The sequence below is a fragment of the Megascapheus bottae genome, chromosome 21 (assembly GCF_031878675.1).
Source record: "Megascapheus bottae isolate mThoBot1 chromosome 21, mThoBot2.hap1, whole genome shotgun sequence".
In the NCBI taxonomy this organism is placed as follows: Eukaryota; Metazoa; Chordata; class Mammalia; order Rodentia; family Geomyidae; genus Megascapheus; species Megascapheus bottae.
The window spans coordinates 24,471,975-24,493,634 of NC_143529.1; the positions used below are offsets into that span (position 1 = coordinate 24,471,975).

The 21,660-nt window shown below is 45.5% G+C and overlaps 1 protein-coding gene across 1 annotated transcript in view; it reads left to right on the forward strand.

The window, feature by feature from the left end:
• Stk36 (serine/threonine kinase 36) overlaps nucleotides 1-20,319 on the forward strand; it is a 44,465-nt gene extending 24,146 nt beyond the window's left edge. Inside the window, exons 11-26 of the mRNA XM_090354828.1 lie at nucleotides 2,192-2,371; nucleotides 5,133-5,230; nucleotides 5,643-5,748; nucleotides 7,269-7,419; nucleotides 7,969-8,096; nucleotides 8,808-8,912; nucleotides 9,498-9,596; nucleotides 9,680-9,768; nucleotides 10,328-10,391; nucleotides 10,562-10,672; nucleotides 13,657-13,731; nucleotides 15,569-15,740; nucleotides 16,013-16,160; nucleotides 16,864-17,011; nucleotides 17,736-18,482; nucleotides 19,947-20,319. Coding sequence (XP_090210954.1) covers nucleotides 2,192-2,371; nucleotides 5,133-5,230; nucleotides 5,643-5,748; nucleotides 7,269-7,419; nucleotides 7,969-8,096; nucleotides 8,808-8,912; nucleotides 9,498-9,596; nucleotides 9,680-9,768; nucleotides 10,328-10,391; nucleotides 10,562-10,672; nucleotides 13,657-13,731; nucleotides 15,569-15,740; nucleotides 16,013-16,160; nucleotides 16,864-17,011; nucleotides 17,736-18,482; nucleotides 19,947-20,090 — 2,565 coding nt within the window. The 3' untranslated portion in view covers nucleotides 20,091-20,319. The remainder of the gene's footprint in view (nucleotides 1-2,191; nucleotides 2,372-5,132; nucleotides 5,231-5,642; nucleotides 5,749-7,268; nucleotides 7,420-7,968; nucleotides 8,097-8,807; nucleotides 8,913-9,497; nucleotides 9,597-9,679; nucleotides 9,769-10,327; nucleotides 10,392-10,561; nucleotides 10,673-13,656; nucleotides 13,732-15,568; nucleotides 15,741-16,012; nucleotides 16,161-16,863; nucleotides 17,012-17,735; nucleotides 18,483-19,946) is intronic.
• Nucleotides 20,320-21,660: the final 1,341 nt, after the last annotated feature.

Below are 21,660 nucleotides of genomic sequence, written 5' to 3' on the forward strand. Positions count from 1 at the left end.
GACGGACCTTTAGCAGTCACATTGCAACATGCAATGTCCTGACATCTTTCAGTATAATCAGCCTTCCATGAAAGATATTGGCCTCTGCTAAGTATAGCTTTAGCTAGCATTCCCTAGTCATTTATTGTAAGCCAGTCTTCACTCATGGATTCTAAAAGAGAGTAAAGGGGGCAACTGGGCCATACATGGAGACAGCGCTCTTAAGTTCCTTAATATGTTTGAATTTTAAGGGTCGGTATTTTGGGGCTTTAATTATTAGGGGATTATTTTCTTCCTCTTCTCTGAAGGTTTCTGATTCTTTACTACCTAGCTCCCTTTCCTCCCTATCCTCTTCCTCCTGTTCTTTCCCTTCACTATCTTCTTGGTTTTCTGTTTCATTAGGGGGGTTCTTGGCTGATTTTATCCGAGATCTAGTTACGGGAAAGGCGTGGAGAGTCCGTCTGTCCTTTGTCTTAGCTTTGGGTGGGGTATTAGCTGGGGGACTTATTTCTATATCTAGTTCTCGAAGCTGTTTAAGCAAGTCAGACTTTCCCTTTTTAATTTGAAGAAGAGTCTTTAAGGACTGGGCTTCTCTGGTAACTCTTACAATGGCTTGTCGGGTAACTTCTGTCAAATCATCTACAGGCGCAGAGGCAAGCGCAGGAGCACAGAAGGGAGGGGCCGTTTTCTAAGATGGAGGCTTGGTTGAAAGGGAGGCTGTTGGAGGCCAATCAGAGTTATGATATTTGGCTGCCTCTTCCTCCAGTGAGGCCTCCTCATCTGGTGAGAGGACATCATCACCAACATCACTAAGGTCCATACCCAAAAGAACAGGATAAATGGATTTGGCTTATCGGGCTGAGCACCACGACTATCTGTGGCCACAAGGATGGAGACGGAGGGACAAGGAGAGGCGGCAGGAGGGGGATGGGAAGTTTTGGAAGAATCTTTTTGAAGAGAAGCCTGGCTTCCTTTACATTTTTCTTTCAAGAAGGTTTCACTATCTTCTATTACCTCAGAGACATCTGCTTGATAATGGCGGACCTGTAGGACCTCATTTATGAGATTCTAGTATGAGAGGGCCTGAACAGGCACCTTTTCGGGGCCAAAAGTGTGATAAAAGTCTTTAAGACAATCACCTACACGATGCCATCTGTCTTCTGGTTCCCTCTTGTGGGAGCCAAGGACAAAGATTTTCCAAGAACATAAAAAAAATCTACTAAATCCTTTTTCTTAACCCATACGCCTCGTGCCTTGAGTGAGGCCCCTGAATAAACAACTCATGTTTACTAAGTATTTGTCTCATAATCGCATCGATTCTCTTACCTTCTGGACCTACACCACAGGTGGGCTCTCTGCTGTGGTCGTTAAGTGACTGTATGACCATCTGGTGAGGCAGCGCTGCTCCGGTGGCTGACGTGTTCAGTTCGGCTTCCGTTCCTCAAGCCCCACGTTGGGCGCCACTTGCCCCGGCCAGCCGGCTTTGTCAACTAGAGCCCGAGGAGGAGCAGACCTGAATGAGAGAGACAAACCAGACACAAGGAGGGAGACCAAGACAGTATTCTGATCAAGGTCCCAATCTTCATTTTTGCACAGCAGAATATATAGGCTCAACAGGAGAGTAATTGATGCAAGCAGGTTGCTTAGTGACACTGCTTAGTAACTATCTCTCTACAACATGTACCTGAAACAAACCTGGGGAGAGGGTCAGAAGGTGGTCACAGTGTTCTGCCAAACAGGATACATACATCAAGTTCTTTTTTGCTTAACAGAATATTGCAGTTGGGTCATCATGGAAGGAGTAGTAGAAACAATAAGTGATTCAATTTACAGACAGAGTCTTACAGTTACTAAGTTCTTTCAGTTTACAGAAACTTATAGTTTCTGGATGTCATAGTAACAGTTGTTTGGTTCCCAGCACCACTTGAGCCATGCTACCAGTCCTGTGTACTTCTTTTTTAAAGCCAAGGGCTGAAGGAGAGAGGAAGTGATTGTGAATGGAAGTAGGTCACTGGTATTCTATGTCAGATGACCATAGGGTCCTCTTCCTGGTATGGTTTCCTTGTTTCCTCGTTCTTTTTTCCTGAGTTTTATACTTCTAAAGAAAGAAATGTAAGCATTTTATCTGTCTTGTCAGTTCTTTGGAGGCATTTGGTAATTGTGGCCATCTTTTTACTTATGATATAATTGCTGTTTTTCTCATGTCCTCCAGATCCTGAAAGGTACCCTGGCAGGTGCTTCCCACATACTCCCTGCACTCCGGGTCCTGAGCAGTCTTCTGTCCAGCTGCAGTGACTCCATTCCCTTGTATTCCTTCTGCCGGGAAGCAGGGCTGCCTGGAATGTTATTTAGCCTGCTCAGGTACAGCCAGGAAAACAACAGTATTCAGCAGGTAAGCACCAGGAACCTCTGAAGACCAACAGTAGGCCCTTTTCCTTGAACCTCTCTCTTTCAAACTGATACCTATATCTGACTTAACTGTGGGTTTTTTTCTTTTTCTTTCCTCTTTTTTTCTAATTACCAGATTATCAGTTGTAAACTGTTGCCTTCTGGGGCCATATTGGTGGTATGAAATCAGTGAAACAGTCTGTGTTTATAACTGATATAGTGCATGTCCACTCTAAATAGACAGCTTCTCCTTAGCCCTCATTCACCTTGCTCTATGGAAAGTTGAGACAATGTGCCACATCCTCTGATTTTCCAAGAAAAGAGAGAAACCCAGATTTTCATATGTAACACTCTCTCTCTCTCTCTCTCTCTCTCTCTCTCTCTCTCTCTCTCTCTCTCTCTCTCTCTCTCTTCTTTGCCGTTGGGCTTTCTCAAGGCTAGTATTCTACCACTTGAGCCATAGCGCCATTTCTGGCTTTTTCTGCATATGTGGTACCAAAGAATTGAACCCAGGGTTTTATGCATGCTAGGCGAGCTCTCTACCACTAAGCCACAATGCTTTGGATTTTTTGTTTGTTTGTTTTGTTTTCCAGTCCTGGGGACTGAACTCAGGGCCTGAGCACTGTCCTTGGTCTTTCTCAAGGCTAGAGATCTACTATTTAAGCACAGCACCATTTCTGGCTTTTTCTACATATGTAGTACCAAGGAATTGAACCTGGGTCTTTGTGCATGTTAGGGAAGCACTCTACCACTAGGCCAAACTCCCAGCCCCCCCCTTTTTTTCCTTTTGTCTGTCATGAGACTTGAAATCAAGGCCTAGGTACTGTCCTTGAACTCTTTTTGCCCAAGTCTAATAATCTACCACTTTGAGGCACATTATACTTCTAGTTTTCTAGTGGTTAACTGAAGATAAGAATCTCGTGGACTTTCCTGCCTAGGCTGGCTTTGAACCATGATCCTCAGACCTCAGCTTCCTGAGTAGCTAGGATTACAGATTTGAGCCATTAGTACCCAATTGATATATAACTTTTTTCCCTTTTTTAATTAAAATATTTTATGAACACTGATTTTTTTTTGCCAGTCCTGGGCCTTGAACTCAGGGCCTGAGCATTGTTCTTGGCCTTTTTCCTCAAGCTTAGCATTCTACCACTTGAGCCACAGCGCCACTCCCGGCTTTTTTCTATGTTTGTGGTACCAAGGAATCAAACCCGGATCTTCGTGCATTCTAAGCAAACAGTCTACCTCTAGGTCAAACTCCCAGCCCATGAACACTGATTTTTTAACATCATATTTCAAATGCCATGTTTAACAAGTGATATTTGACTTTTATATAAGTTAGATGCTCATGGTTCATGACTATTAATCTAGGTACTTGCGAGGCTGATATCTAAGGATTATGGTTCAAAGCCAGCCTCAGCAGGAAAGTCCATGAAACTCTTATGTCCAGTTAATCACCAAATAGCTGGAAGTGTAGCTATGGCTTAAGAGGTAGAGTACCAGCATGGAACTGCTGGTACAGTACAAGAAACTGCTAAACATGAAACTGCTAAAGTACAGTACCCAGGACTAGTATAAAATAAAATCAAACTTTCTGATATTTAGAATATCAGATATTTAAGCCAGGCACAGTGGATCACACCTGTAATCCTAGCTACTCAGTAGGCTGAGATCTGAGGATTGTGGTTCAAAGCCAGCCTGGGCACTACAGTCTGTGGGACTTTTTATTGGTGGGGGGCGGTCATGGGGCTTGAACTTGGCCTGGGCCCTGTCCTTGAGTTCTTTAGCTCAAGGCTACCACCCTACCCTTGAGCCAGGCCCCACTTCCTTTTTTCTAGAGGTTAATTGGAGATAAGAGTCTCAGGTCCTTTTGTGCCTGGGCTGGCTTTGAACCTTGATCCTGAGATCTCAGCCTCCTGAGTAGCTAGTATTACAGGCATGAGCTACGTGCGCATGACTTGCCCGAGACTTATCTCCAATTAACCATCAGAAAACTGGAATGACGCAAGTGGCGCTATGACTCAACAGAGTGGTAGCCTTGAGCTGAAGAGTTCAGGGACAGCGCCCAGGCCCAAAGTTCAAGTCCCACAACCAACAAAAACAAAACAAAACAACAACAAAAAAGAATATCACATATTTAGAATATTCTATTAGAATATTTTATTTGGGAATGCTGGATCCTCATCTTATGACTTGATTTTGCACATGGAATACTAAAGTCCAGAGATTAATTCCTGTATAATCACTAACCTGTACTCTGTCACAAAGACAGAGGAAGGGCTAGGACCAAGACTCAGTATGTTTGGGCCCAAACTTGTACTTCTTCATATTATCTCTTGCCACAGCTATACTCAGAGGACAGGGGAAATCCTTCCAGAGTCAGAGTTTATTGGTCCCATGTTAGGGCAACTGGAATACTGCACTGTGCTACTGAGTATTAAGTCTGGGCACATTTAAGGAATTATATATACATATACATATATATATGTATTTGATGTTGTTGTAATTGTTGTTTTTTTAAATAGAGCCTCCTACACTTCAGAATACTGTTCAGGCCAAATAAGGCTGTAGATGGCCTGTTAGCTAGCACTGAGTTCTATTTTGACTGTCCATTTATTTGCTCAGACTTTTTCTGTCTCCATTAGGTCTACTTAACTGGTTATCTATACTTTTTTTGCTGTGGGGTTTTTCAAGCTTATTATTTTTTTTATAACCGTTGTTTCTATCCCTTGCATTTCCCTTATTCTCTTTCTCCTTTTCCCTGGCAGCAACCATGGTATGGGTCCTTCCTACGGGACCTGATGGCTGTCATTCAGGCCTATTTTGCCTGTGCATTCAATCTGGAAAGGACCCAGACCAGTGACAGGTGGGCTGAAAGAAACTTCCCCTGTTTATTAGTTTGGTTTCACTTTTTACTTCATTTCTTCCCCTCTTCCTTAGGAAGAGACCAAGTGAGAATACGCTGTGATTTGTGATAGAGTTAGGGATCTGTTGAGTAGCCCTAAGACCAGCTAGCATTTATAAGGGACCTTGAAATACCTCTAACTTTACCCCAAGATGATGTTCAGGCTCTAGAATCAGCAGTCACAGTGGGCCTAAATGGGAAGGGTCAAGGTCAAGATAGGAACAATGGGATAGAAGAGACTTGGATGATATCTATGACAGTAGTGAGAGAGAGAGAGGAGAGAGTAAGAATGCGTGTGTGTGTGTGTGTGTGTGTGTGTGTGTGCGAGTGATATCTGGGCTTTTAGAAGAAACCGTAGTTCATTTTTCCCTAGCCTACAGGTGTTTCAGGAAGCTGCCAATCTATTTCTGGATCTGCTGGGGAAACTACTTGCCCAACCAGATGATTCTGAGCAGACATTTCGAAGGGACAGCCTTATGGTAATCTACTCCTACCTCCAGATGTCCATCTTTACGATCATCCTCTGTGTGCCCTATCTCCTTTCTTGTGACTGGTTAGTTGTCAGATCAAGTTAATACCTTGACTTGAGTTGGACTCATCATGTGCCATATATCACATGGGTAAGAGAAAGTCTCCATGTCAAGGGATAAAGGTGGTCAAGGAGGGGAACGTAAAAAATACATCAAAGTTTGTATACAATACAGACACACCACTGATAATACAAATAATGCTATTTGGAGAGTCCTGAAAGAAATCTTGAAGAAGGAAGTCATCTCTCCTAGGATTTGAAGAGCGCATAGCAGTTTGCCAGTTTTCTGAGGCAGGAAAGTAGGGATGACATTTCAGACAACAAACACATATCTGAACACTCAGAGGCATAAAGCAGTTTGGCATTTAGTAGGGAATCATCTAGTATTTCCCAGCCTTATTTGTCATGAAGACTAGTGACCTATGTCACTTCTCTATCCTACACTCTGGAAGTAAGGAGAATGGGAGAATGAATCAGAAAACAATTTGGAGTCTCTGATCTCAGAGGGCAAGGAAGTTAACAATTGCAGGACCAATCAAACTGGCAATTGGGTACATAGATCTATCTGCACTGTCTTCCTGCCTCCAGCTAACAGGACTTGCATACTTTTCTAGTTTGAGATCCGACTTTCTTTCTTTTTTTTCATATATTTTTATTGTAATTAATAGAAGGGTTACATGATATTTGCCAGATAGAAGGTGCATTAATTCACATATATTTGTACCCTTTTACATGTCTTGGTCCCCATTTCCCTCCCCTCCACCCCCACCCTGAGATCCTACTTTCATCTTTCCCATTTTCAAGTCAGGAAGCTTTTGACTAACATAGATTTTGGCTAGTAGTAGATCATGTGACTGTTCAACTCTCACATCATTGTACAATGAGTAGCAGAGGGAGTTTGGGATAATTGGCCCTTCTCTTGAAATTCTGAATCCTTATCCTGTACCTATATTTCATACTTGAAGGAGAGACATCCTCTAAGGAGGACCTGATTTGAAAATAGAAAGTTTGGGAATGCAGCTTAGTGGTAAAGCATGTGTTTTAGTATGTGATAAACTCTGGGTTTACTCCAACAAAAGCAAAACCAAAGTGACGGTGGTATACACCTATATTCCCTACACTGAAGAAACTCGGAGAAAGATCATGAATTTGAGGCCAGCCTGTAATATGTAGGAAAAAGTTTGAGAATGACCTGGTCTATATACTGAGATGAGACCCTGTCTCAAAAGAAAAACTAGAAGGAATGGAGAGAAGAAGGTATAGAGAAAAGAAGGGAAAGGAAAGGGAGGAATAAGAAGGGAAGTAAAAATAAAATCCACATTGAAATTAATGTGGAAAGGCAGAGTGTGTACTGACAGTGCAAAGCTTATATAGAATTGGCTGTCCTCAGAGGTTTCAGTCTCTTTTTTTTTGGGGGGGGGGTTGGGTTTTCTGATGGCCTGATGCTATCTCTACCTTTGTCTCCTTCAGTGCTTTGCTGTCCTGTGTGAAGCTATGGATGGGAACAGCCGGGTCATCTCCAAAGCCTTTTACTCCAGCCTGCTGACCACCCAGCGTGCTGTGTTGGATGGGCTCCTCCATGGCTTGACAATGCCACAGCTCCCTTTCCATACACCCCCAGGTGAAGAAAGGGGGATGCAAAGAGTGCAATCTGGGGTCTTGGTCATGGTAGGCAAGCATTTTTATGACTGAGCTACAACACCAGCCCAATTAAATTTAACAATCAATGGCTTATTTTTTTTTGCCAGTCCTGGGGCTTGAACTCAGGGCCAGGGCACTGTTCTCAGGCTTTCTCAAGGCTAGAGCTCTACCACTTGAGCCACAGCACCACTTCCAACTTTTTCTGTGTACGTGGTACCAAGGAATTGAATCTAGTGCTTCGTGCATGTTAGGCAGGCAGGCATTCTACCACTAGGCCACACTCCTAGCCCTCAGATTTTTTTTTGCATAATTCGGTGTAAACTCAGCCTCACAATCACTAAGCAAGTGCTCTATCCCTTGAGTATGAAGGAAGGTTCTCTTGATTGTATTGTTGTATAGGTTCCTACTTAGATTATCTAGAGTGATGCTTGATGGTTGGTAGGTACTCAATAATTGTAAACTGAAAAAGTGAATAGATATCTGAGAGTAGCAACCAGATTTCACCCTGCATTCTTTGCTTTCTCCATAGGAGCCCCACAAGTGAGCCAGCCACTGCGGGAGCAGAGTGAGGATCTACCTGGAGCTATTTCCTGTGCTCTGGCAGCCATGTGCACTGCTCCTGTGGGACTGCCCAACTGCTGGGACGCCAAGGAGCAGGTCTCAGCCACAAGTTCTTCTTCCTCATTTCCCAGCTTTCAGAGGAGTTGAAGAGGCTAGCCCTAGTTTCCCAGAGAGAGAAAATAAGATTTTATGGATCTCCTTGCTCAGTATTTGCTAAACACAAAGTAATCAGAATTTCAGAGCCTCAACAGATGTTGAGAGAAAAGGCTCCATGATAAATTACTCAAGTGGTGTGGCAGCCAGTTACTTCTCTAAAGACTCAGGACTCAGTTTGCCTAGTCTGTGTTGCCCAGTAACAGTTTGTTCTGCAGAGTTCCAACTAGGCCAAGACTCAGCTCTGCATTCATTAGCCATGGAAACTGGGGATCTGAGGTTCCTGTAAACCTGAAAATAGGCACTAGTAAAGGGTTAAGAATCCAGCCAGCCGGGCATGGTGGTTTATATCTGTAATCCTTGCTACTCTGGAGGCTGAGATCCGAGGATCACATTTTCAAAGCCAGCCAGCCTGGCACTGAAGAACCTGAGACTCTTATCTCCAATTAACGACTAGAAAATGGGAAGCAGAGCTGTGGCTCAGTGGGGTAGGGTGGTAGCCTTGAGCTGAAGAATTCATGGACAGTGCCGAGGCCCAGAGTTCAAGCCTCATGACTACCCCCCCCCCCAAAAAAAAAGAATCTAGGCCAATTAGAAATAAGCAAGGGATAGGTTTTGAACCGTAGGATGGAGTTTTCAAGTATGTCTCCCTAGGTCTCTTGGCATTTGGCAAATCAGCTGACTGAGGACAGCAGCCAGCTAAGGCCATCCCTCATCTCTGGCCTGCGGCATCCTGTCCTATGCCTTCACCTTCTCAAGGTACCTTTTCCCTATGGTTCCTAGAATTTTAGATTAAGCCATGTTAATCAGAAGTGAGCGATATCCCTGTCTCAGCGTCACAACAAGAGGCAGAAGTTTCCTCCCACCCCTGTGTTGGACTTCATCACTATGGCAAAACACCTGAGGGAAACTACATAAGGGAGGAAAGATTGATTCTGGCTTAAAGATTTTAGAGATTCTAGTTCATCTTGGAGGGGTGGGCATGCTAGAGTGAAATGCTTGTATTATTGGGAAGCCAGGAAGTAAAGACACAATGCCTGATCTTTTTCCATTTTCTTTCTTTCTTTTTTTTTTTTTTAATTCTATCTGGGCCTCCAGCCTGTAGTATAGTACCAACCACATTGAGTTAGTCCTCTTTGGAAACACCCTCACACATACCTAGAGGTATGCTTTACTAGCCTACTACTTGTTTCTCTGTTCAATCAACTCCCATCACAACTCCCAAGAATGGATGCTAGCTCTATTGAAAGGCTTGCTTGCTTTTCAGCTCAGTTACCAGCCTAGCCTTTCAGGCTAGTAACCTAGACCTGCTTCGCTCAACAACAGACTCCTTCCATTCCCTAGGTTTTCTACTCCTGCTGCCATGCCAGTGAGCGCCTATGCCGTCTTCTAGGGCAGGAATCCTTGGCCTTGGAGTCACTGTTGATGTTGGTCCAAGGCAAGGTAGGCCAGTGACAAGGTGTGCATCCACAGGGTCCCCAGTCTCACCCAGAGGTTTTTCTCATAGCTTACGTTTTATTTTATAGATAAAAGTAATAGATTGGGAAGAATCTACTGAAGTGGCACTGCACCTCCTCTCCCTTCTTGTGTTTAGGCTCCAAGATCTGCCTTCTGGGTGAGTTACAAGGTCAGATAACTATCCTCCTGTCTTCTGTTCCCTTCCCCACTCCCCTTCACCCTCTCCCCCCTCTGCCTCTTTTGGAGCCTATCCTGGGGCTTGAACTCAGAGCCGGGGAGCTGTTCTTAAGCTTTCTTGTTCTAAGCTAGTACTCTACCACTTGATCAACAGCTGCATTTTGGGCTTTTCAGTGGTTAATTGGAGATAAGAGTCTTAAGGACTTTCCTGCTCAAGCTGTCCTTGAACCATGATCCTCAGAACTCAACCTTCTGAGTAGAACTGTGAACCACAGTTGCCCCGCTAGGGTCAGATCTCTTTGCTAAAGTCTTCTACCCATGAAGCTAATGACACACAATGTGGGAAATGGCACCCTTTATCCCATGTTTAGAAGGGTCTGGACAAATAGGGTGAAGGTTTCTCTACGAAGAACAGACCTGGATTCCCATCAGCTCTGAATGGGGACAGGCAGCAAAGAATGCATACAGTCCAGAAAGAGGCAGGGCCCCTTACTGGCTTCCTTTAACACTGTGACCGTCATTTTATCTCCTTATTCTAGAATGGAGAAGCTAGGCAGTGAGGTTGCTACTCTGTTTACCCACTCACATGTCGTCTCTCTTGTGGTGAGTTCTCCACCTTCTCCCTTCTTTTACCCTATCATCCAACCCTCCTGGGAGGGGGTAGTCAGTCTCCCATTTGCAGGCATTCATTGTTCTGAACTAAGATATAAATCTTCTCTGCCTGTTTTAAACACATTAATTTGGACAATCCTTCTTCCTTGCATCTTCTACAGAATGCAGCAGCCTGTCTTTTGGGACAGCTTGGTCAGCAAGGCGTGACCTTTGACCTCCAGCCCAGGGAATGGATCGCTGCAGCTGCACATGCCCTATCTGCCCCTGCTGAGGTAAGGCCTACTGGGGAAGGGCCAGACGCTGTCTGAGAGTCAGACTAGGATAGCACTCCAGGGAAAAGACCAAAATACCAGTAAGCCTGAAGGAACATAAGGAATGGAAAAGGAATCAAGGAGTTCTTTCTCTTCTCTCCTTTACCTCCAGATAATGGGCCTCTATGAGCCTGATCTGGGCAGGACTTCAGATTTCTGAGGCAGGGCTTCTAAAGAAAGAAGCAGGGAAGGGAAGAAGGAAAAGAAGCTGTGCTGTTATCTGAGATACAAGGTTTCTGTGCTGCCTCAGCTCATGCTCAGTGATTAAAATCCTTCCTGTTGCTTTGTCTCTTCTGCTCCTATTGCAGAGGCCACACTGCCATTGCTTTTCCCACATATTCTCCTTAACTACATTCTTCAGGCATTCAGATCATTTTGGAGCCTCTTTTCTGCTTTCTTCCTTTTCAGAGCTTTTCCTTTTTTTTGCCAGTCCTGGGCTTGAGCTCAGGTCCTGAGCACTGTCCTTGGACTTTCTCAAGGCTAGAGCTCTACCACCTGAGCCTCAGCACCACGTCTGGCTTTTTTCTATGTATGTGGTACCAAGGAATTGAACCCGAGTCTTTGTGCATGCTAGGCAAGCACTCTACCACTAGGCCAAACTCCCGGCTGCTTTTCCCCTTCTTTAAATTCTTTAGAATTTTTTCTCATTTTGAAAGGATAAACTTCATAATCACATTGTTGTCACCTTCCTATAAATTTAGTTCTCTATATTACCCACTATAAACTATAAATTTATTTTTATTTTTTATTTTTTGCCAGTCCTGAGGATTGAACTCAGTGTCTGAGCACTATCCTTGGACACTTTTGCTCAGGGCTAGAGTTCTGCCACTTGAGCCACAGCACCACTTCTGGCTTTTTTCTATCTATATGGTACCGAGGAACTGAACCCAGATCTTCATGCATGCTAGGCAAGCACTCTACCACTAGGCCAAACTCCCAGCCCCCATAAACTATAAGTTGTTATAAATTATCCATGATATTTTTTATAAAGTATCCATGATACTCTGCAACACATGTAGAAGGAAAACACACCCCATAGGCATGAAGTTGACCTTCAGAGAGATGGTAATTACTGGTGTAAAGCACTAAGATTCAAAAAGGGGTTCCTTTTCTCCCCTTGCTCCCCTCCACCTGATTCCCCTAAGTCCCATGTCATCTATCTTCCATTTGATTCAAGTTTACATCTACAGTACTACCACTGCCCTGCTTTAGTTTATACACGCATCATCTCTCTTCTGGTCTTTGGCATTTGCATGCTCAAAAGATAGCGCCAGTCTCTTCTCTTTACTACCACCAGAGTTAGCTTTCTTGAGGGTAAATATGATTATTTTGCTCAAGCAATAGTTATTGAATACATAGGAGGGTTGAGTGCACTGAACTATTCCAGACTCTGAAGATACCGTAGTGACTGAAAGAGACAAAAAAATAAGCCGGGCATGGTAGCTGTAATACTGGCTACTTTGGAGGTTGAGATCTGAGGGCCTTGGCACTTCAAAGCCAGCCTAAACAGAAAAGAAAGACTCTTATCTCCAATTAATCACTAGAAAATGAGAAGTGAGGCTGTGGCTCAGAGGTAGGGTGGTAGCCTTGAGCTGAAGAGTTCATGGACGGCACCTAGGCCCAGAGTTCAAGCCCTATGACCCACAATAAGAGAGAGAGAGAGAGAGAGAGAGAGAGAGAGAGAGAGAGAGAGAGAGAGAGAGAGAGAGAGAGAGAACGCGCGCGCGAGCGAGGAGGGAGGAGAGAATATAATCAATACAGCGTGCAAATAGTGCTATGAGTCCTAAGCGGCTTCCTATTTCTTCTGTGTCCCTAGCCTGCAGTTCAACATCCATATGTTGCTATTATCATGTTATATCAAAAAGGTTACCATTGGGCTGGGAGCATATCCTAGTGGTAGAGTGCTCGCCTAACATGCACAAACCTGTGGGTTCAATTCCTCGGTGTTTGAATCCTGGAGCTTGAACTCAGGACCCGAGCACTGTCCTTGGGCTTTCTCAAGGCTAGAGCTCTATCACTTGAGCCACAGCACCACTTCCGGCTTTATCTATGTATGTGGTACCGAGGAATTGAACCCAGGTCTTTATGCATACTAGGCAAGCACTCTGTTACTAGGCCAAACTCCTGGCCTTACCCTGCCTTTAAATAAGTATTTATTTAGTAAATCTCCTGGTCTGTTTAATGCTTTTCTTCCCCCCCCTCCCCCATGGGTCATGGGACTTGAACTCTGGCCTTGGGCGCTGTCCCTGAGTTGTTCTACTCAAGGCTACCACCCTACCCTGGGTGTTGTCCTTGAGCTCTTCAGCTCAAGGATACCATCCTACCCTTGAGCCACAGTCCCACTTTCCATTTTCTAGTGATTAATTGGAGATAAGAGTTTCTTGGCTGGGCCGGGAGTTTGGCCTAGTGGTTAAAGTGCTTGCCTAGCATGCATGAAGACCCGGGTTCAATTCCTCGGTACCACATACATAGAAAAAGCCAGAAGTGATGCTGAGGCTCAAGTGGTAGAGCTCTAGCCTTGAGAAAAAAGTCCAAGGACAGTGCTCAGGCCCTGAGCTCAAGCCCAGGACTGGCAAAAAAAAAAAAAAAAGAGTTTCTTGGCTTTGCAGTGCCTGGGCTAGCTTTGAACCAAGATCCTCAGATCTTAGCCACTAGAGTAGCTAGGATTATAGGCCTAAGCCACCGTGCCTGGCTTTCTTGAATCAATTTTTAAATGAATTAGTTTCTCCTACTTCCAGGAGATGATTTAGGCAACCTCTTGTTTAATAAGTATCTTACTAGTCTGTCATTGCTTTTGTATCTGTTTACCCTAGTCTTTATGGCACATATTGAAGGAGACGTTGGGAACCAAGCCTTCTAAGTCCAGAAGAGCTCCTACTCTACCAGGCCAAGAAAGAAATCTCTTACCAAAGTAGGTAGATAGATTCCTGTGTGTCTCCCAACAGGTCCGGCTGACTCCACCAGGTAGCTGTGGGTTCTATGATGGCCTCCTCATCCTCCTGCTGCAGCTCCTTACCAAGGTAGAGATCTATTTTAAGTAGGAAAGAAGAAAGGAGAAAAGATCTGGGCCCCCTTTTATTTATTTATTTTTTTTGCCAGTCCTGGGCTTGAGCTCAGGGCCTGAGCCCTATCCTTGGACTTTCTCAAGGCTAGAGCTCTACCACTTGAGCCTCAGCACCACTTCCAGCTTTTTTCTATGCATGTGGTACTGAGGAATCGAACCTGGGTCTTCGTGCATGCTAGGCAAGCACTCTACCACTAGGCCAAACTTCTGGCCCGGCCCCTTTTACTTTTTTCTGTGTGTGTGTGTGTGCATGAGATAGGCCTTGAACTCTGGGCCTGGGCACTATCCCTGAGCTCTTCAGTTCAAGGCTACTGCCCTACTCCTGAGCCACAGCACTACTTTCCATTTTTCTAGTGATCCTCAGATCTCAGCCTCCTGAGTAGCTAGGATTACAGGCATGACTTTTATTTATGCCTGGCTTTTATTTATTTACTTACTTATCTTTGAACCTCAGGATAAGAATGAAGAAGTACCCCATACTTAACATCCTTTCAAGCTCCTGTGCCTTGTAACTCCCCTACCTACCCTTAGTAAGACCCCTTAAAGGAAACTTCAGCTGCATCCTTGGATATCCAGTGGAGAAAAAAAAATGAATTCCTTTGTTATTAAAAAAAAAAAACAGTTAAGGGCCGGGAGTTTGGTCTAGTGGTAGAGTGCTTACCTAGCATGCATGAAACCCGGATTCGATTCCTTAGTAACAGACATAGAAAAAAGCTGGAAGTGGTACTGTGACTCAAGTGGTAGAGCACTAGCAAACATTTTTTTTTGTGGGTCATGGGGCTTGAACTCACCCTAGGCCCTGTCCCTGAGATCTTTAGCTCAAGGCTACCACCCTACCCTTGAACCAGGCCCCACTTCCCATTTTCCAGAGGTTAATTGAGAAGTGGTCTTTTTTTTTTTTTTTAACCAGTCCTGGGCCTTGAACTCAGGGCCTGAGCAATGTCCTTGGGCTTTCTCAAGGCCAGAGTTCTACCAGTTGAGCCATAGCACCATTTCCAGTTTTCTTCTATGTATGTGGTAGTGAGGAATTGAACTTGGGTCTTTATGCATGCTAGGCAGGCACTCTACCACTAGGCCAAACCCTGGCCAGAGGTTGAGATAAGATTCTCCTGTCCTTTTGTGCCGAGGCTGGCTTTAAACCTTGATCCTCAGATTTCAGCCTCCTGAGTAGCTAGGATTACAGATGTGAGCCACTGCACCTGGCCTTACATATTTTTCTCTTATGCACAACTTGGCCTTTGATGTAGTGGGCTCCGACAGTAGGCACAATCATGGGTTGAGGAATTAGGGTTTTAAGGTATGATCAGAGGACAATAAGCTGGGTATTGGAATGTCTGTCTGTAATCTTAGCATTCAGGAAGCTGAGGCAGAATGATCATGAGTTTGAGACCAGCCTGGGAAATTTATCCAGACCCACCCTGTCTCAAACAAAAAGTGAAATAATATGGAAATACCAAGTGGAAGATGGAAAAAGTTATTTCTGGACTCCTTTGTAGGTAAAGGACAGCAATAAAAATAAACATTTGGGTGGGGAATGTGGCCTAGTGGTAGAGTGTTTGCCCAGCATGCACAAAACCCTGGGTTTGAGTCCTTGGTACCACCTACACACACACAAAAAAAGCCAGAAGTGGTGCTCTAACTCAAATGGTTGGTAGAGTACTAGCCTTAAGAAAGCTCAGAGACAGTACCCAGGCCCTTAGTTCAAGCCCCAGGACTGGAGGGGTGGGGGGAGACAGACATTTGCACATCTGACTTCTGCCTACTTACCTCTCCTCTTTTGCATTGGTCTCTAGCAGGGGAAGGGTAGCCTGATCAGGGACGTGGCTAGCTCAGAAGTCTGGACTATTTTGTGGCACCGCTTCTCCATGGCCCTGAGGCTACCAGAGGGGGCTACACAAGAAGAAGAACTGTCACTATCCAGTCCACCCAACCCAAAGCCAGACTGGACACTGATCTCCCCTCAAGGTATCTTTCTGTTAGCAGAGCCTCCTTTTAGAAACCATTGTATGGATTACTCTTTGGAAAGAAGTAGCCTAGAACTGGGATAATGTGTTGTCTGCTGTTGCTGTTGCTACTGCTATTGCTGCATGGGGAGAACATCAGAGTGTGTAACGGTGCAGCTGCTCAAGGATGGGGAAGGAGCTGGATGTATAGGTTATGACCCTGGGAGCTGTGGGGACACAGGGCATCTGGGTCTCTTATATGCTTCACTAGGTCTCCATCCTTGGTGTTTTCAGGCATGGCAGCCCTGCTAAGCCTAGCCATAGCCACCTTCACCCAGGAACCCCAGTTATGTTTGAGCTACCTGTCACAGCGTGGAAGCATCCTCATGTCCACTCTGAAGCACCTGCTTTCCCCCAGCTTCCTGCATCACCTGAGCCAGGCGTAAGTCAGAGCTAGCGGAAGAAGAATGGAAGATCCAGAGTCAACAATGGAGGGGACAAGGAGGAGCAGGAGAAAAATGGCTAAATTTGAGTTATGCAGCCAGAAATGGAATAAGGATTAGACTGGAAGCCTTAGGAATGGGGGGAAGAGTTGCTAAGGAAGGAAATTTGAGGAGAGGGAGGGAACTATGATCAAGAGTAAGTGAGGGGCCGGGAGTTTGGCCTAGTGGTTAAAGTGTTTGCCTAGCATGCATGAAGACCGGGGTTCGATTCCTCGGTACCATATACTTAGAAAAAAGCCGGAAGTGGTGCTGAGGCTCAAGTGGTAGAGCTCTAGCCTTGAGAAAGTCCAAGGACAGTGCTCAGGCCCTGAGCTCAAGCCCAGGACTGGCAAAAAAAAAAAAAAAAAAAAAGAGTAAGTGAGCAAGGCTGGGTGCGGTGGCTCAGGGCTGTAATCCTAGCTACTCAGGAGGCTGAGATCTGAGGATTGCAGTTCAAAGCCAGCCTGGGCAGGAAAAAGTCCAAAAAACAGGGAGACTCTTATCACCAATTAATCTCTAGAAAACGGGAAGTGAGGCAGTGGCTCCAGAGGTAGGGCAGTAGCCTAGATCTGGACAATGCCCAGGCCCAGAGTTCAAGTCCTGCAACTGACAAAAAAAAAAGTGAGCAAGACCAGATCTGTTCTTCTGCACTGCCATCCTTAGGCCTCACGGGTTTGAGTTTCTCCCTGTTGTGGTGCTCTCTGTGTGCCAGCTCCTCTGCTTCCCCTTCGCCCTGGATATGGATGCTGACGTCCTTGTAGATATCTTGGCTGACCTCAGGGACTCAGAAGTTGCAGCCCACTTGCTCCAGGTAGGAGGGGAAGGTGGCCAGGATGTGTGTGTCCTGTAATTCATTTTCTGTCAGCTCCTAGGCCCCCATAGGAGTAGAGCATCTTATTTGCCTTAAGAATTAGAGTATAGGGCCAGGAATGTGGCCTAGTGGTAGAGTGCTTACCTATCATGCATGAAGCCATGGGTTTGATTTCTCTGTACCACATACACAGAAAAAGACGGGAGTGGTGCTGTGGCTCAAGTGGTAGAGCACTAGCCTGAGGCAAAATAAGCTCAAGGACAGTACCCAGGCCCTAAGTTCAAATCCCAGGACTGGCCAAAAAAGAATTAGAGTGTAAACAGCACTCAATCCCAAATACAAAGACATGTGGTCAAAGCTGGGCTGCCTCCCTCTCTCCCTCCCTCCCCGCCTCTCTCTCCATGTTTCTCTTCTGGTTCTGTTGGAGCTCAGTGGGGAGAACATTCTGGTCCAGGCACTGACAGCTAAGCTCCTTGGTCAGAAATCACTTCTCTGGCAGTCCCAGGCATGTGACCCCCAGGTCTTTGAAGGTATCCATGGAAATACCCATTCTCTTGTGCTCCACATGAAGTTCATGAGGGATACTGTCGGGCAGGAGGTCCAGCTCTCTAGGGGTATTTCTCCCTTTCCTTGTTCCTTCTCTCTCCTATCATTGGGACTTCTCCTGTCTCCCTGCAGTGTCTCTTTCACTGAGCTCCCTTTACCTGACCCTCCCTTACCCCAGGTCTGCTGCCACCATCTTCTTTTGTCCCAAGTGGAGCTGCCCATCAGCCTCCTCACCCGACTGGCCCTCATGGATCTCACCTCTCTCAACCAGTTTGTGAATACAGTGGCTGCCTCCCCTAGAACCATCATCTCATTCCTCTCAGTTGCCCTCCTGAGTGACCAGCCTCTACTGATCTCTGACCTTCTCTCCCTGCTGGCCCATGCAGCTCGGGTACTGTCTCCCAGCCATTTGTCCTTTATCCAAGAGCTCCTGGCTGGCTCTGATGAATCCTACCGGTCCCTCCGCAGTCTTCTGGGCCACCCAGAGAACACTGTGCGGGCCCGTACTTACGGACTCCTGGGACATTTGCTCCAACACAGCGTAACCCTACGTGGGGCACTACAGTGCCAGGCTGGACTACTCACCCTTCTGCTGCTCGGGCTCGGAGACAAAGACCCTTCTGTGCGTCGTAGTGCCAGCTTTGCTGTGGGCAATGCAGCTTACCAGGCTGGTCCCCTGGGGCCTTGCCTAGCAGCCGCAGTGCCCAGTATCACCCAGCTGCTTGGAGATCCTCAAGCTGCTGTCCGGCGCAATGCTGCATCAGCTCTGGGCAACTTAGGGCCTGAGGGGTTGAGAGAAGAGCTTTTACAGTGCCAAGTACCCCAACGGCTCCTGGAGATGGCATGTGGAGACCCTCAGCCAAATGTGAAGGAGGCCGCCCTCATTGCCCTCCGGAGCCTCCAGCAGGAGCCCTGCATCCATCAGGTACATCCAGAGGACGTGTAAGTCTCTCATTTCTTGACATGGTCTGTATGTATGGAATGGGGACATTCAGAAGTCCAAGCTGTGCTCTTGACCAGGTGCACAAAATCTGGGGGTAGTGTGTTGGAGATGAGTTTTCTGTTTATTATCTCTCACTCAAGAGAAGGAAAAGGAGCTAGAATGAGGTTCCACTGGCTAGGATCTGCCTGAGATCTCAAAAAACACAGATTTATTTCTTCTAGAGGTTAGGAGAGAGCTGAGGGAAGACCATGAAGGAGCCAACTATCATAGAACTCAGCTAAGCCGTTTATTACCTGTGGTATTATCTGGTTTAAATTTTAATCACTTTCATCTTACAGGTAAGGAAACTGAGGCTCAAGTAGGTAGGATTAGGCTTTTGAACTCATAAATCTGAGTGCAGTCTGTACTCTTTTAACCACTGCCTTTCTGACTCGTCTGTTCAAAATTTACTATCTAAGGAGTCTAGTAGAAATCACATCTGTGATAACACTGATTATGGTAGGTCAGCATAGCTGGGACAGGTGGCTCACTCTTGTAATCCTATGTACTCAAGAGGCTGAGATCTGAGCATCATGGTTCAAAGCCACCCCAGGCAAGAAACACTGTGAAACTCTTACCTCCAGTTAACCACCAGAGAACCGGAAGTGGCATTGTGTCCCAAAGTGGTAGAGTGCTAGCCTTGAGCAAAAAGAGGTCAAGGACAGCACCCAGGCCCTGAGTTCGAGTCTCACAATTGGAAAAAAAATAAGTCAGCCAGGCGTGATGGCTCATGCCTTAATCCCAGTTACTCAGGAGGCTGAGATCTGAGGATCACGGTTCAAAACCAGCCCAGGCACTAAAGTCCATGAGACTCATATTTCCAATTAACTAGAAAACTGGAAAGTGGTGCTGTGGCTCAAGGGATAGAGTGGTAGCCTTGAGCTGAAGAGCTCAGGGACAATACCCAGGCCTCAGAGTTCAAGCCCCATGACTGACAAAAAATAAATAAATAAAATGTAAAAAGTCAGTATATACTGTGTAGTTAATGCAGTACAGAATTGACAGGGTACTGTGGCAATCTCTGCGGGAAGTAGGAAAAGAAGTTCTTGGTGAGAAATGGGTTTGGATCTTGTTTGGACCCCCTGGAAGTCTGTGAACCACAGTTTTTGGTTTACTGCTGGTCATTGCTGCCTTTACTGTGTCTTCCTGGGGACAAGTTGAAGGATCCCTGGTAAAACCAAAGAAACTAGAAGTAAACCTTGGATCCTGGTGGTGATTCATATCTCCAAGGTTTTTTGGATTTTTTCCCCTCCTATTGAATCTATTCTGGGTCCCCTAAAACTCATTTCCCTTTTTCTTCCTTTTCTGAACTTGGCATTACTTGACTAAATGGGAATCCTGTGTGTGTGCCCTGGACACCACTGTTTCTGAGCCTCATATACTGTTCTGTCGTTTCCTATCCCACAGGTGCTGGTGTCCTTGGGTGCCAGTGAAAAATTAGCCTTGCTGTCTCTGGGGAATCAGTTACTGCCTCATGGCAGCCCTCGGCCTGCCTCTGCTAGACACTGCAGAAAACTCATTTATCTCCTGAGGCCAACCCACAACACATGATCCCTGATCTAGAGTGCCAGCCTGCAGCCTTCATTGCCCTACTGTTGCCAAGTCTTCCGTATTCTTCTACACAAGTCACTAACTTATCTGAGAGCTGGAGAGACTGAAAAAGAATAAGCTGCCAACTTACTTGAGAGTGAGAAACTAGAAGAGATTTTTGTCTAAAGCCCCTTTCTCCCCCGAGATTCAGGATGATTTCAGCCAGTAAACTTCATTGCTGTTGGTGCCAGAGACGATTTCTTCCTTTGCTATGTACAGAGATCTTTTCTGATGATGTGCCTTTACCCCCAGGAGCATGCCCCTTGGGACCTTAGGGAAACACCTCTACCTTGACAGGACCCCTTCCTTTCTAAAGCTCCTGCAATCCTCCCAGCAGGTTTTGTCTTAGGTACACAGGCCTCTATTTCAGCTTTAGGCTACGGAGATAAACGTCATCACCCTTGTTATTGAGGGATTCAGCAGTCCTTAGACTGTATTCCTTTCATGGGTTGAGGATATGAGGAGTGTGTCTTTTTATTTTTTGTAATTCTGTTTGTATACTGTTTTAATAGTAATAAAAAGCCTCCCCCTACTCCGAGCTCTCAGGGTTTGGGAGGCCCAACCTCTATTTTAGCTTCTGTGTGGCACTAGAAGAGTTGTGATTCTGTTCACATAGACTGGTTCAGTGGCTGATTGAGATCTTCCAAACCAAAACCAGTGGAGCTGATAAAAGTATGAGCAAGGCAAAACAGAGGTAAACTGGGTAACTTTGGGATCTCCGATACTAGTTTTAAGATTTAATATAGTTTCAACGTATATGGCATCCTGGATGTCTAAAAGAGCATTGATATTATGTAGTTTATTAGAAAGTGGTATTTGCAAAATTAACTAGAATTGTAATCTGTCTGCACATATTGGGAAGCTTAAGCCTTGACCCAATCAATGGATGGCTTAAATCTCTGATTCTTCCACCTACAAAATATTGACTTTTCTGTCTTAAATTCTAGGTTTTGTAAACAAACAACTGAGGCCATAGCAGTGGCTCATGCCTGTAATCCTAGCTATTCAGGAGGCCGAGATCTGAGGATCAAGGTTCAAAGCCAGCACCAGCACAAAAAAAACCTGAGACTCTTATCTCCAATTAACCTCTAGAAAAATGGGAAGTGTGAGCCGAAATTTTGGCCTAGTGGTAGAGTGCTTGCCTAGCATGCACAAAGACCGGAGTTTGATTCCTCGGTACCACATACATAGAAAAAAAGCTGGAAGTGGTGCCAAGGCTCCAGTGGTAGAGCTCTAGCCTTGAGAAAGTCCAAGGACAGTGTTCAGGCCCTGAGCTCAAGCCTAGGACTGGAAAAAAAGAAAAGAAAGGAAAGGAAAGGAAAATCGGGAAGTGGAGCTTGGCTCAAGGGACAGGCCCAGGACAGGTGAAGCCCCTTGACACACAAAAAGAAAACTGAAGACTGGGAGTTTGGCTTAGTGGTAGAGTGCTTGCCTAGCATGCACGAAGACCCGGGTTGGATTCCTCCAGACCACATACATAGAAAAAAGCAGGAAGTGGTGCTGTGGCTCAAATGGTAGAGCGCTGGCCTTG